Genomic DNA, 14,955 nt, shown 5'->3' on the forward strand with positions numbered 1-14,955 from the left:
AAATATAAGCCTTCAACCATAAGACCACTAATAATTTAATTATTTTAGAAAAACATTTTTTGCAATAGTTACTGATCTGGTTTTCAAATCTATGAAAATGTCCTTTTTGTTACAAATGTAACCAGACCCACGCACAATGCACATCCACTAATACTGACTAACTTCTGGTAGCAGACACTATAGAAAAATAACACAGGACTCTCAAACACAAGCCCCCTGCTAGTGAGTAGCCAGCTAATCTTTGGATTTAAAGTCTAGCCTTTTTGAATCTGTTTGCTTTCTAACAAGGTAGGTAGAACAGTTGAACTGTTATGAATACACCCTCCTGTCTGTCTCCAACTGTTTTAGAATACAGCCTGTTGACTTTGTTTACGTGTTGAAATGGCCTACCTGGATAAGAAAATGTTTATTTTTCAGAATGAGAATGTCTAAGCGAGTTCCTTTAAAAAAATACGTATTTCTATGCTCCTTGCACAGACGGCTATACTGAATTTAAATACAAACGTAACATGCAACAATATCCAAAGATTTTACTGTGTTACAGTTTTAATATAAGGAAATCAGTCCATTGAAATAAATTCATTAGGCCTTATTCTATGGATTTCACATGGCTGGGAATACAGATATGCATTTGTTGGTCACAGATATATATATTTTTTTAAGTAGGGGCGTGGATCAGAAAACCAGTCAGTATCTGCTGACCACCATTTGCATCATGCAATGCGACATCTCCTTCGCATAGAGCTGATCAGGCTGTTGATTGTGGCCTGTGGAATGTTGTCCCACTCCTCTTCAATGGCTGTACGAAGTTGCTGGAGATCGGGGTGGCAGGTAGCCTAGTGGTTAGGGCGTTGGGCCAGTAACCGAAAGGTTGCTAGATCAAATCCCCGAGCTGACAAGGTAAAAATCTGTCCTGCCCCTGAACAAGTTAACCCAATGTTCCTAGGCCATCTTTGTAAATAAGAATTTGTTCTTAACTGACTTACCTAGTTAAATTAAGGTAAAATAAAAGATTGGCTGGAACTCACTGTTGTGTACACGTCAATCCAGAGCATCCAAAACATGCTCAATGGGTGACATGTCTGGTGAGTGTGCAGGCCATGAAAGAACAGGGACATTTTCAGCTTTCAGGAATTGTGTACAGATCTTTGTGACATGGGGTTGTGCATTATCATGCTGAAACCTGAGGTCATGGCGGTGGATTAATGCACAACAATGCATTCAAATTGCCATCGATAAAATGCAATTGTGTTCATTGTCCGTAGTTTATGCCTGCCCATACCATAACCCCACCACCATGGGGTGTTCACAACGTTGACATCAGCAAACTGCTCGCCCACACAACGCCATACACGTGGCTTGTGGTTGTGAGGCCGGTTGGACGTTGGACAAATTCTCTAAAACGAAGTTCGAGGTGGCTTATTGGTTGGGAAATTAACATAAAAATCCTTGGCAACAGCTCTGCTGGACATTCCTGAGGTGAGCATACCAATTGCTTGCTCCCTCAAAACTTGAGACATCTGTGGCATTGTATTGTGTGACAAAACTGCACATTTTAAAGTGGCCTTTCATTGTCCCCAGCACAAGGTGCACCGGTGTAATGATCATGCTGTTTAATCAGCGTTTTGATATGCCACACCTGTCATGTAGATGGATTATCTTGGCAAAGGAGAAATGCTTATGTCAACGCTGCTGAGGATTATGTCTGTAATAAAGCCCTTTTGTGGTTGGCTGGGCCTGGCTCCCCAGTGGATAGGCCTGGCTGCCAAGGTGCTGCACCCCTGTCCCGTCATGTGAAATCCATAGATTAGCCTGCTCAAGTTATTTCAATTGATTGATTTCCTTATTTGAACTGTAACTCAGTAAAATCTTGCATGTTGCATTTGTTTTTGTTCAGTATAAGTGTGTGTGTGTGTGTGTGTGTGTGTGTGTGTGTAATCTCCCAGACCTACACCGTATTCCCTTTTATAGTGCACTACCTTTTACCAGAGCTCTATTGGGGCCATTTGGAACACATCCTCTGTGATGATCTATTTGAGCCCATTCTAAGGGGTAGAGGGAGGAATACGGAATGATTGTATGTAGCAGTATGATGTGTATGGTTGACTCATCTCCTTTCCCTTTCCTCAGGCTTTTGCCAATGAAAAGGTGTTTGGAGTTCTGAGTGAGACCCTGTACACCCTGCTGCAACTGGTGAGTGTTATACTTTCATACTACAACACCACAGAATGGAGTCCTCCACAAATAATCCTGGTCTTTTCCAAAAAATAAGAGTGCGAAAGAGTGGCTCTGTGTTAAATTATTCTCTCTCCCTTTATCTGTCTCTGTCGGTCAGGACTGGGAGCAGAGGCAGGAGGAAGACAACCTGCTGATTGAGAGGATTCTGCTGCTGGTCAGGAATGTACTGCATGTCCCCGCTGACCCCTACGAGGAGAAGGTCAGAGTTCACTGTGTCAGGTCGTGCTGTGACCCCATTCGGTACATTCCCAAGCAGCAGACCCTGCTGAGTTATAAAAAAATATATATATATATATTTTTTTGTTTGTTTTTTGCCTTGGTTCATCTGTCAATCTCTCATCGTATTGAACTCTCTTTTTCTCACGGTGTCTTTTCTGTTTTCCTACCTTTCACTACTCCCCATCCTTTAATTCTTTCTCTTGCATCTCTTCTCTCTCTCTTACCTCTTCTCTTCTTCCTCTCCCTATCTCCTCCCCATGTCCTATCCTCTTCTGCTTCCTCCCTCCTTTCTCCTCTGGTATGGCTGTAGAACGTGGATGATGATGCCAGTGTGCATGACAAGCTGCTGTGGGCCATCCACATGAGTGGTCTAGACGACCTGATCAAGTTCCTGGCCTCTGCACAGAGCGAGCAGCAGTGGAGCATGCATGTGCTGGAGGTCATCTCCCTCATGTTCAGAGACCAGGTGAGACCAGAGAGGGAGACACCTGGGCCCATATCCATAATGTATCGCAGAGTAGGGTTGCTGATCTAGGACTAGGTACCTGTCTGTGTAATCTTGTGCATTATGATCTAAAAGGCTTAGAATGAATCAAACATACCAGCTTCTGCTGCACCCAATATGGCTGCCGATACACAGCCCACAGAATATGACTTTTAATGAAAGGGTCCATTCTATTGATTCTGATTCTATGTTCTCCCTCCCTGCAGACGCCGGAACTCCTGGTGAGTGCGGGTCAGTCTCGTTCAGCTCAGGAGAAACAGAGAGATGCCCAGGAGCTGGAGGCACTACGACAAAAAGAGCAAGCGGAGAAACGCAGCCGCACCCTCCAGAGAGGAACCCGGTAACTACACTGATCTCGGCAGTTTTTCTCAGCGAGACATGCTCTTTAGAGGTAGATTAGATACCATCTGACCTCAGAGCAGTTGAAGAGAGTGTGATATGCTCTAGAGCACAGGAGGTTGGTGGTACCTTAATAGGGGCGGACAGGCTTGTGATAATGGCTGGAGCGGGGTAAGTGGAATGGAATCAAAATACATGGTTTCTATGTGATTGAAGCCATTCCATTTCCTCCATTCCAGCCATTATTATTAGCCTTCCTCCCCTCAGCAGCCTCCACTGCTCTGGAGAGATGCCAGGTAAAAAATCAAAATTAATAATTGTCTGATGCCTTTCCCTCTCTTTCAGACACTCTCGCTTTGGAGGCTCGTATGTGGTTCAGGGACTCAAGTCCATTGGCGAGAAAGATGTGATCTACCACCGAGGCCTTCACAACGTGAGTGCGAAATCCTAGAGCAGTGCCCCAAAATTGTATTGCCGGGGAGTTGGCATTTGAAGCAGGTTTCCTAGATAAAGGTCAAAGCTATTATAACGAATGGAAAAACCAACATTTGCATTTCCGAGCTGAAATGTCAAGTAGTTAAATCTGTCCTTTCTCGTTATCCTACCGGTCCTAGTTCAAGAACTACACCCACGATGAAGGCAAGGCGGTGAGACGTGTGCCCAAGCGGAAGCTGCACGCTCGAGACTCGGAGGGCAAGCGCCGCTCGGCCCTCAACGTGCGCCTCTTCCTGCGCGAGTTCTGCATGGACTTCCTGGAGAACTGCTATAATCGCCTCATGTACCTGGTCAAGGTGAGGAGAAGGGGTCACAACACGGCATGATGCCCAAAGAAATGACTATCACACTGGAGGGGGTGTACTGCCCAATATAGGGTGTGCGTCACAATAATCTGTCCTTCCTCCTGAAGTGTGTACTCGTTCATTACTCCTCATCATATTTAAAAGCATTGGATTGGTGTTGGCCTGGCCTAGAGCAGTTGTACTCAAAGTCTGGGTCAGTGGGGTTGCCAAGATTTAAAGCTGCAGTATGTAACTTTTTGGGCGACGGGACCAAATTTGCATATAAATGTGAGTTCTAGATGTTCTTCTTGTTGAAAGCAAGTTTGACGCGGTAGATCTGTTTTTATGTGCTCTACTTCTATGTTTCCCATTCGTAAATGTTTTTGCATCTTGCTTTCTGTTTAGTACACCAGCTTCCAACAGCTGAAAATAAAATCATTGAGGTTATTGAAAAGATATGGAGGAGCAATTTCTGCAATGTAATAATGCAATAACACAATGTAACTCCAAATCAATCACACTTCTGTGAAATCAATCTGTCCACTTAGGAAGCAACACTGATTGACAATAAATTTCACATGCTGTTGTGCAAATAGACAACAGGTTGAAATTATAGGCAATTAGCAAGACACCCCCAATAAAGGAGTGGTTCTGCAGGTGGGGACCACTTCTCAGTTCCTATGCTTCCTGGCTGATGTTTTGGTCCCTTTTGAATGCTGGCGGTGCTTTCACTCTAGTGGTAGCATGAGACGGAGTCTACAACCCACACAAGTGGCTCAGGTAGTGCAGCTCATCCAGGATGGCACATCAATGCGAGCTGTGGCAAGAAGGTTTGCTGTGTCTGTCAGCGTAGTGTCCAGAGCATGGAGGCGCTACCAGGAGACAGGCCAGTACATCAGGAGACGTGGAGGAGGCCGTAGGAGGGCAACAACCCAGCAGCAGGACCGCTACCTCCGCCTTTGTGCAAGGAGGAGCACTGCCAGAGCCCTGCAAAATGACCTCCAGCAGGCCACAAATGTGCATGTGTCTGCTCAAACGGTCAGAAACAGACTCCATGAGGGTGGTATGAGGGCCCGACGTCCACAGGTGGGGGTTGTGCTTACAGCCCAACACCGTGCAGGACGTTTGGCATTTGCCAGAGAACACCAAGATTGGCAAATTTGCCACTGGTGCCCTGTGCTCTTCACAGATGAAAGCAGGTTTACACTGAGCACGTGACAGAGTCTGGAGACGCCGTGGAGAACGTTCTGCTGCCTGCAACATCCTCCAGCATGACCGGTTTGGCGGTGGGTCCGTCATGGTGTGGGGTGGCATTTCTTTGGGGGGCCGCACAGCCCTCCATGTGCTCGCCAGAGGTAGCCTGACTGCCATTAGGTACCGAGATGAGATCCTCAGACCCCTTGTGAGACCATATGCTGGTGCGGTTGGCCCTGGGTTCCTCCTAATGCAAGACAATGCTTGACCTCATGTGGCTGGAGTGTCAGCAGTTCCTGCAAGAGAAAGGCATTGATGCTATGGACTGGCCCGTCCGTTCCCCAGACCTGAATCCAATTGAGCACATCTGGTACATCATGTCTCGCTCCATCCACCGACGCCACGTTACACCACAGACTGTCCAGGAGTTGGCGGATGCTGTAGTCCAGGTCTGGGAGGAGATCCCTCAGGAGACCATTGGCCACCTCATCAGGAGCATGCCCAGGCGTTGTAGGGAGGTCATACAGGCACGTGGAGGCCACACACACTACTGAGCCTAATTTTGACTTGTTTTAAGGACATTACATCAAAGTTGGATCAGCCTGTAGTGTGGGTTTCCACTTTAATTTTGAGTGTGACTCCAAATCCAGACCTCCATGGGTTGATAAATTTGATTTCCATTGATCATTTTTGTGTGATTTTGTTGTCAGCACATTCAACTATTTAAAGAAAAAAGTATTTAATAAGAATATTTCATTCATTCAGATCTAGGATGTGTTATTTTAGTGTTCCCTTTATTTTTTTGAGCAGTGTATATAAATGTAAATACATTTTTCCATTCAATTCTTGTTCAATTCCGTTCCCCCTTAAAAAGTTTGAATAAGACTGACGTAGAGGGAGTTCCCATATACCAGTCTGTCTGTCTGTCTTTTTTTTTATCCTTGAAAGGAAGTGAACAAGTGCATACTTTGGGAAGGAGAGATTATTGGTAGACAGGGACTCTGACTGTAATTCTGAAAGTAACCATATTTTCCTGGATGTTGCTGTGTAACATTGTGAATCCAGTTAAATCCAAGTTGAGTTACTGGGTTCCTGGCCCAGTCAAAAGCAACATTCTTTCTGCACAGCGAGAAGGTGTGTTTGGATGGTGAAATAGTGGAGTTAAAAAATAATAAAAAACTTTATCCCAGAAACTCAGCTACCACATTTTGATTGAATAAAGCCCTATGTTGCACAATATAACATTCTTCACACTTGTGGTTTGAGGCCTGTTTAGACACAGTGGTCACATTACAGACTCTCAGTCCTATCTATGCAAACAGATCTGAGCTCAGTACAGTTTGCTACATCACTCACAGCTGGTCTCTCTGTCTGCTTCCACAGGAGGGACTGATCAGGGAACAGGCGCAGCAGCACGACGAGACCTACTACCTATGGGCTCTCAGCTTCTTCATGGCCTTTAACCGCGGCAACGGTTTCCGTGCTGACCTGGTCTCCGAGACAATGTCCATCCGTGCCTTCCACTTCATTGAGCGCAACATCACCAATTACTACGAGATGATGCTCACCGACCGCAAGGAGGCCTCGTCCTGGTCCCGTAGGTGGGTGTGGAAAACAGGGTTATTTTTTTTAAGGGAGCCATGTTGGCACTAAAAGTTTTGAAGTCTAATTTGAATGTTATCGTGGACCGTATGGAGCCCACATGGAGGATGGCTTGTACATTTCTGTGTGTCTCTGGCTTTGAACGTGTAAGAAATACATTTTTACATGTTTCTTCCAGGATGCACCTGGCTCTGAAGGCGTATCAGGAGCTGCTGCTGACGGTGAACGAGATGGACCGCTCCCGAGACGAGGACATCAGACAGAGCGCGAACGTCATCAAGAGTGAGACGCTTCTCCGGTCTTCCGCTCTTCTCTCCACCTCTTGTCGTTTCCTCTTCTCTTCTCTTTGTTTCCTCTTTCATTATTTTTCTAAACGAAACATCTAAATCCTCTGTGTCTCCCTTCCAGGTAACATTTTCTACCTGATGGAGTACAGAGAGATCTTCTTGACCCTGCTGAGGAAGTTTGATGAGACAAAGCAGCCGCGCACATTCCTCAGGGACCTGGTGGAGTCCACCCACCTCTTCCTGCGCATGCTGGAGCGCTTCTGCAAGGGACGCAACAACCTGGTGGTGCAGGTGAGCCTCACTCTCTACTCACAGACAGATAGGGGCCACTAGAGGGGTGAAAGGAATAAGTGCAAGGTGATAGTTTGTCAAATAGTGAAGTTGCTGAACTTTCATTTGTCAAATATGTTTCTGAAAATGGATTATTGTTGACTTGAACATGCATCAAATGACAGCCCTACAGTTCGTTATTTACAAAAAGGGTATCTGGCTATATGTCGATTCAGTTCCACTTCATATGATTTATTTTCTGTTATCCAACTCTGCTTCCCTCCTTCTGCAGAGGAAGCGTGTGAAGCGTAAGAAGTCTAAGGGCCGGAAGAATCCGACTGCAGCAGAGACCACCCCCGAGGCACTGGAGGAGACGTGGGGGGCCGTGGCAGAGGAGCTGAGGGCCACTAACTTTCAGGTCACTGTTGGGGATCAGCCTTGGGGATCAGCCAGGGGACAGTTAACACCTGGAGCAGCTAGCTTGTCTTGTCTACTCACCACCAGACTCCATTCCATTTACTGAGGCAGATTGTTGCTTGGTGCTTTCATGGCTTCATGTTGTAGCATTACACTGTTAACAGACAGCTAGGGAGGAGTTCATGGGTGCATCTCAGTTGTCTAAAGTGGCTTCCTCTCCCTGTCTCGTTTCCTTCATAATATTCACTGGTGAAAGCAAATGCCATATGGCTTTCCCCTATTGTATGTGTAGATCAGTGCAGATGGAGGACAGGAGACAAGTAGAGGAAGATTGTTTAATCTATTGAGATGCAGCCCTAGTGTGTTGCTGAGTGCTAAATCTGGGTCTGTCTGTATGGCTGCAGTTGTCGGAGGCTCTGACAGAGGGCGCTGTGCCATTTGACGCTGCGTCTGAGACTCCCCTGGAGGAGCAGAGGACTGAGGCCATGGTGCGTGTCCAGGATACCCTGCTCAACAGACTGGGCCCTGAGGCTCTGGGCCTGCTACGAGCCGCGAGGTCAGTCACACACTCAATCTGACTCTGTTCTCATAGAGTTATTTTGGGAAAATCAGTTTTAGATGCATCCGCCATTGAACACTACAATATTATTTATTTTGGTAGTGCTTTTCTTAAACTCAAAGTGCCCTACATCCACGTGGGTCGATCCACCAATAGTCAAAACAGCATTTTGATCTGAGGCTACTTTTTGGGCCATTCACTTTACAATAACAAACATGGTGGTTGTCATAATTTTCTTTCTATATTTCTATCATAGGGAGGTGTGGCCAGAGGGAGATGTGTTTGGTTCAGCTGATGTGGAGCCAGAGGAGGAACTGGAGCTCCTCAAACAGATCCTCATTGCCAATCTGCCCAGTGAGTGTCTCTGTGGCACTGTTGTAGTACTCGAGTCCAGGACTCGACTCTGACTTGATTGACAATTGTCATGACAAGTAACTCGACTAGGACTCGACCAGTGGTGACTTTGTCAGAAAATCTCTCTTTTGTATAATTAAACATACTAGCTACAACAGCAAATGTTATATAGCTGTATTATGTAGTTAGCCTTACAAATGTGCAACAATGTAACAAAGTCTACCTTTAAAAATGGTTGGACTGCAGCTTTTAGTAATACCAAGTGACTCAAGTATAAAGGACTTGGACTCGAACACTAGGTACTTGGGACTCGACTTGGACTCGAGGTTTGGTGACTTGACTACATCACTGGTCTGGTAATTTATCAAATATGGGATCGATATGATTTAATCTGACGTGTATATTAGCAGATGCATTAATATCTACAAAAATAAAGTAGATTAAGAAACACTGTTTTGTTTTGAGGGCCACCTCCCCCTGAACCTGGGATGGAGGAGGAGGATGGAGAGTTGGAGGAGGAGGAAGAGCTGGAGTCTGTACGCGTGTCTGAGACGGAGTTCAACTTCCTGGACTTCATCAAGAGGTGAGGGACACAAATTCAGTGTTTACAGTACATGTGATCTCAGATTTGCATCACCGGGGCCTCCGTTTCAGTCTCCTGAATACGAAGAACTAGTGATAAAAACATTTATAAAACAGAACATGTTAAAACTGTAATGAATAAGCACCAGACACTCCATTTGCCCTGTGATAACACTGACCGTTTTAACTCTTCACTGCCCAATGTGCCCTGCATACCAGGTTTGCCAACCCCAACATCGTACGTCCCTACCTGCTCCTGCTCCGGTCTTACTCCCAGAACTCCCCCCACACCAACCACTGCATCACACGCATGCTGCACCGCCTGGCCGTCGACCTTAAGATGGACGCCCTGCTTTTCCAGCTTTCTGTCTTCTGCCTCTTCAACAAGATCCTAGGAGACCCTGCTGCCACTGCCTATAAGGTTAACCAGGGTCCCGTTCATTAGGGAACACCGTAGCAAAATGTTGCAAAATTAAAATAGTGTTTATTAGACAAGTTCAGCTAGTCCCTCTCTGTTTCGGTCTATTTTGTGCCTGATAAATGAACCTGAACCACCAAAACACTGGGGTAGATGGGTGCTACCCTGGGAGCTCTCTCGTGTAATCTCACACGTAGGGGAGGAATGATTGTGATGCCGTTTTGAAGTTGATTAATGAACCGATGAACTGAAAAGACGAGTGCATTTGTAAGCGAGCGGACCAGCTTCAGGCTAATGATGGTCTGAATCTTTACCGGAGATACTCACATGTAACTCAAATTACATATCAAGTCCCTTCGGATTTAAAATCCCGTAACCAAGGCACATGGAATCTAATACACTTACATGTTCCAATATTTTTCTCTTTCCCCCTACAGGAGCTGGTGACCTTTGCTAAGTTTGTGCTGAACCGTTTCTTTGCCCTGGCGGCTAAAAACAACAAGGCTTTTGTAGAGCTGCTCTTCTGGAAGAGTGTGGGAGCTGCCCGCGAGATGACAGAGGGCTACAGCAAGCCTGGAGAAGGGTGTGTGTGTGCGCCTGGGTGTCAATTAAATAAGTGTCTGTGTTCTCCTACACTTAATGCTTTTCAAGGTGTCCATTTTTTAAAAGTCATTTATTGTTCTCATGCTCGTCTCAGAGAGGGGTCTAATAAGAAAGCAAAATGGACGCCAGAGGAAGAGGATGAGCTGCGAACACTCTACGAGGAGCACCGCGACTCTGAAGGTAAACAAAGGACATCACTCCCCTCTGAATTTCCTGTACTTTTATCACCAATCCTTTCATCTATCTGGTGTTTTATGGCATAGTCATCCCATACATACAGTACCAGTCAAAGGTTTGGACACACTTACACATTCAAGGGTTTTTCTTTATTTTTACTATTTTCTACATAGTTTTGATTCTACAATGAAATAACGCATATGGAATCATGTAGTAACCAAAAAAGTGTTAAACAAACCAAAATATATTTGAGATTCAAAGTACTTTGCCTTTGTGACAGCTTTGAACACACTTTGCATTCTCTCAATCAGCTTCATGAGGTTGTCACCTGGAATGCTTTTTCAACCGTGTTGGTGTTCCCAATTACAAAATGCTTTTCCTTCACTCTGGTCCAACTCATCCCAAACCATCTCAATTGTGTTGAGGTCAGGTGATTTGTGGAGGCCAGGTCATCTGATGCAGCACTCCATCCCTCTCCTTCTTGGTCAAACAGCCCTTACACAGCCTGGAGGTGTGTTGGGTCATTGTCCTGTTTTAAAAACAAATGATAGTCCCACTAAGCGCAAACCAGATGTCGTATCGCTGCAGAATGCTGTGGTAGCCATGCTGGTTAAGTGTGTTTTGAATTCTAAATAAATCAGTGTCACCAGCAAAGCACCATCACACCACCTCCTCCATGCTTCACGGTGGGAACCACACATGCGGAGATCATCCGTTCACCTACTTTACCTTTCAAAAAGACATGACGGTTGGAAACACAAATCTAAAATTTGGACTCATCAGACTAAAGGACAGATTTCCACCGGTTTAAGGTCCATTGCTCATGTTTCTTGGCCCAAGCAAGTCTCTTCTTCTTATTAATGGTTGGCAGTGTTTTTTTTGTAGCAATTTGACCATGAAGGCCTGATTCACGCAGTCCCCTCTGAACAGTTGACGTTGAGATGTCTGTTACTTGAACTCTGAAGATTTTATTTGGGCTGCAATTTCTGAGTCTGGTAACTCTAATGAACTTATCCTGTGCAGCAGAGGTAACTCTGGGTCTTCTTTTCCTGTGGCAGTCCTCATGAGAGCCAGTTTCATCATAGTGCTTGATGGTTTTTTGCGACTGCACTTGAAGAAAGGTGTCTTTGTGATGATGGACTGTCATTTCTCTTTGCTTATTTGAGCTGTTCTTGCCATAATATGGACTTGGTCTCTTACTAAATATGGCCATCTTCTGTATACCACCCCTACCTTGTCACAACCCAACTGATTGGCTCAAATGCATTAAAAGAAATTCCATAAATTTTAACAAGGCACACCTGTTAATTGAAGCTGGTTGAGAGAATGCCAAGAGTGTGCAAAGCTGTCATCAAGTTAAATGGTGGCTACTTTGAAGAATCTCAAATATATTATATATTTTCATTTGTTTTAACACATATTTTTGTTTACTACATGATTCCATGTGTTATTTAATAGTTTTGATGTTTTCACTATTATTCTACGATGTAAAAAATAAAGAAAACCCCTGGAATGATTGTGTCTAAACTTTTGACTGGTAATGTATGTTCATGAATGCTTGTCCCATATTGTCTCTGAACCTTTGACTCCCGCTCTATCACAGTGCCTGACATTGTTGAGACTCTGCTGCCGTTGCTTAGCAACACCACCCGTACGCGTCGGCAGGTGGTGGCCCAGTTGGTGGCGATGGGACTGGTGGACAGTGTAAAAGAACTGAAGAAACAGAGGTTAGTCAGTGTCATTCAAGGGGACTTCATGTCTAGGCTACATCCTGTCACTTGATAGCTTTTACCATAGAGAACCTATTCCATATTAATGTCCGTAGATGTAACGTACTGTTTACTTGTCAGTGCTAGTTAGATTATGGAAAGGACACAGCCTGACCTATAGCTTCTGATTTGACATCCCTGAAGGAAAGGCACTCGTATTGTTCTGTGGACAGAGGAGCAGGAAGAAGAGCTACAGATGCTGTTTGAGGAGTTCAGAGACTCCGATGGTACGTTCTGAAGGCGCCCTTGATTCCCATGCTATACCATGTGACCATGGCGATAACGGTTGCCATATTTGTTTGTCTCCATGGTGATAATGGTTGCAGACCTGTGTTGGAAAGCTTTCAGAATTTGCTGTTTTGTGACCGTTCTATTGATTCCTTTGTGCCAGACAAGCTCAATAAAGCCCAGCTGAAGTATTTTGAATTCAGATGTCATTTGAACCCAGTTCTGAGTGGTTGTTACATTTCCGTAGATGTGCTGGGGAACATCCTGAAAAAGGTGACGGCTAAACGTTCCCGGGCCCGCACGGTGGAGAAGTTGCTCAGCATGGGCCTGGTCTCCGACCGACGGGAACTCCACAAGAAGAGACGGCGCAACCCTAACGCTCCAGGGAAGAGTGCCGCGATGGGAATGGTGACATTAATTTATTTAACCTTTTTTTTTTTTTTTGTCATTAATTGTAATACTGGGTGTCCAATATTCTAGAATAGGCTGGCGATCTAGAAATGTCATAAAACTAACACCACTATTATTAAAGTATTTGTGTGTAATCTGTTAGACTGAAGAAGAGTTCCTGGCTCATCTCCCTGGAGGTCTAACCGAAGAGCCCATGGACGAAGATGAGGAGGAGGAGGAGGAGGGGGGGGGAGGAGGAGGAAGAAGACGAAGAGGAGAGCGAGGGGGAGAGACAGGCTCCGGCAGCCAGAGGGAGGAAAAGCTGGATGGCAGAGAGGGAGAGCATGGTTGAGAAGAATGCCAGTCTGAGGACCATGGTGTACACTCTACGGCAGGAAGGTGAGAGCAGAGCATTCATGTTTACAGTACGTTTTCAATACAGACTACCCCTCCTGTGTGTCAGTATAGTACGATGTTCTTTTCATTTTAACATCACACAAGCTAATCAAAGAAGATTTAATATGGGAAAGGCCACATAACAGTTGGTGTTGGTCAACAGTTGATAAATGGTCCCTAAAGCTGTATTTCGTAACAGGTATGTCAGGACCCCTGTTGTGGCTACAGAACTGCCTGAACAGAACGGCAGATCACCGCGAGGAAGAAGGTGAGTGATAATCCACTTTGAAAAAATGTAACCTAAAAAATATTGGGGGAAACAACGCAGCATTGAGCATTTTGCATTTCTTTATCAATGTGAATTGCTGCATTCTTGAAGTGTGGTTGAGGAAATGTGTGATTTATTGTGGTAGTTAACGTTCTATTTTCGCCATCAGGCTTGTTTCAGCCCGTGCCAATTGTCCCTCTGACTGAGGAGAACGAGGATGCCATGGAGAAAAAGAGCTTTCAGAGGTTACTACGGAAAATAGGGGTCCGAGCACCAGCTGATGAACAGGTTGGCTCTAGGAGAGAACTGTTATTTCTATATTTTTTGTCCTACCCACATGATTAAAATTATAGGAATAATCCTCAATTTAATTACTTATATGCAAGATTTGGCTGATATGAGGCACTGAAACTTTGAGAAAGTTGCATTTATAAAAGGCAGTGAAGTGATGTTTTTCAACATGCTTTCCCATAGACTACTGTATAGGTAATACATTTCCTCTGTGTGTCTGGTGATCGATTAGGAGTCATTCTGGAGGATCCCAGCCCAGATGAGACCATCCCAGCTGAGGGGAGCGGCAGAGGTCCTTAGCCCCAGTCAGGATGCCCTAGCAGCGGGTGCAGAGGAGTCGGAACAGCCAACCCCAGGGAGCCCCGTCCAGGAACAGCAGCAGGGGGAGGCAGACTCTCACGAGCAGAGAGCCCAGGCCCTCCGAGCCCTGCTGCTGGCCCGCAAGATGAAACAGCCCTCTGCCTCAGCAGAACACACAGGTCAGCAGATTAGACATTGGTTGTCTGAAATGGCACCCTATTCACTATATAGTGCATTAGTTTTGACCAGAACCCTATGTGCCCTGGTTCAAAGAAGTGCGCTATATATTAGCTGTTATCTCCTACTCAGTTTATACCTCTTGTAACTGATTAACGGTGGAGGTCTGGTAGGATTGATCTGACATTGTTGCTTTGTTAACCGTGACTTTATTAAGAGACAAGGTAATATTTCCATCAAACTCTTTACACATTTCTAAGTTTAATACGGCTGCTATTTTGTCTTACTAAAAATGGGAAAATGAATAACTACTTTATATTCGGAAACACCCACTTATATCTACCATGACATTTTGTCTTTTCCCAGATTTCACACCTGTTGAGGATTCAGACAGTGCACCTCATAGGTGAGACACTTCTCCATTCTATTATGTAATAGCATATCTCTGCATGTTCTGTTCTGACTTTTCTCTTCTCCTTTACCATCACAGATCTTCAGAGAAGAAGACCTCCACCAAGAGAAGCCGAGTGGTGTTGGACAGTGATGAGGATGAAGGTACTGTGCTGTCGTCTAATCATAATCTAGTCATATTA

General features: G+C 45.1%; 1 protein-coding gene across 1 annotated transcript in view; it reads left to right on the top strand.

Annotated features, from left to right (window-relative positions):
- timeless (timeless circadian clock) overlaps positions 1-14,955 on the top strand; it is a 29,099-nt gene that overhangs the window by 10,322 nt on the left and 3,822 nt on the right. Inside the window, 26 exon segments of the mRNA XM_029683100.2 lie at positions 2,131-2,193; positions 2,336-2,437; positions 2,768-2,923; positions 3,169-3,302; positions 3,647-3,734; positions 3,916-4,092; positions 6,658-6,875; positions 7,055-7,158; positions 7,285-7,454; positions 7,726-7,851; positions 8,255-8,406; positions 8,666-8,763; positions 9,229-9,346; positions 9,565-9,766; positions 10,201-10,346; positions 10,461-10,546; positions 12,147-12,270; positions 12,457-12,539; positions 12,788-12,948; positions 13,094-13,174; positions 13,176-13,329; positions 13,526-13,594; positions 13,764-13,882; positions 14,118-14,364; positions 14,729-14,768; positions 14,853-14,917. Of these exon segments, the coding sequence (XP_029538960.2) occupies positions 2,131-2,193; positions 2,336-2,437; positions 2,768-2,923; positions 3,169-3,302; positions 3,647-3,734; positions 3,916-4,092; positions 6,658-6,875; positions 7,055-7,158; positions 7,285-7,454; positions 7,726-7,851; positions 8,255-8,406; positions 8,666-8,763; positions 9,229-9,346; positions 9,565-9,766; positions 10,201-10,346; positions 10,461-10,546; positions 12,147-12,270; positions 12,457-12,539; positions 12,788-12,948; positions 13,094-13,174; positions 13,176-13,329; positions 13,526-13,594; positions 13,764-13,882; positions 14,118-14,364; positions 14,729-14,768; positions 14,853-14,917 (3,283 nt within the window).

This window comes from Oncorhynchus nerka, linkage group LG15, assembly GCF_034236695.1.
Source record: "Oncorhynchus nerka isolate Pitt River linkage group LG15, Oner_Uvic_2.0, whole genome shotgun sequence".
NCBI classification, from domain to species: domain Eukaryota; kingdom Metazoa; phylum Chordata; class Actinopteri; order Salmoniformes; family Salmonidae; genus Oncorhynchus; species Oncorhynchus nerka.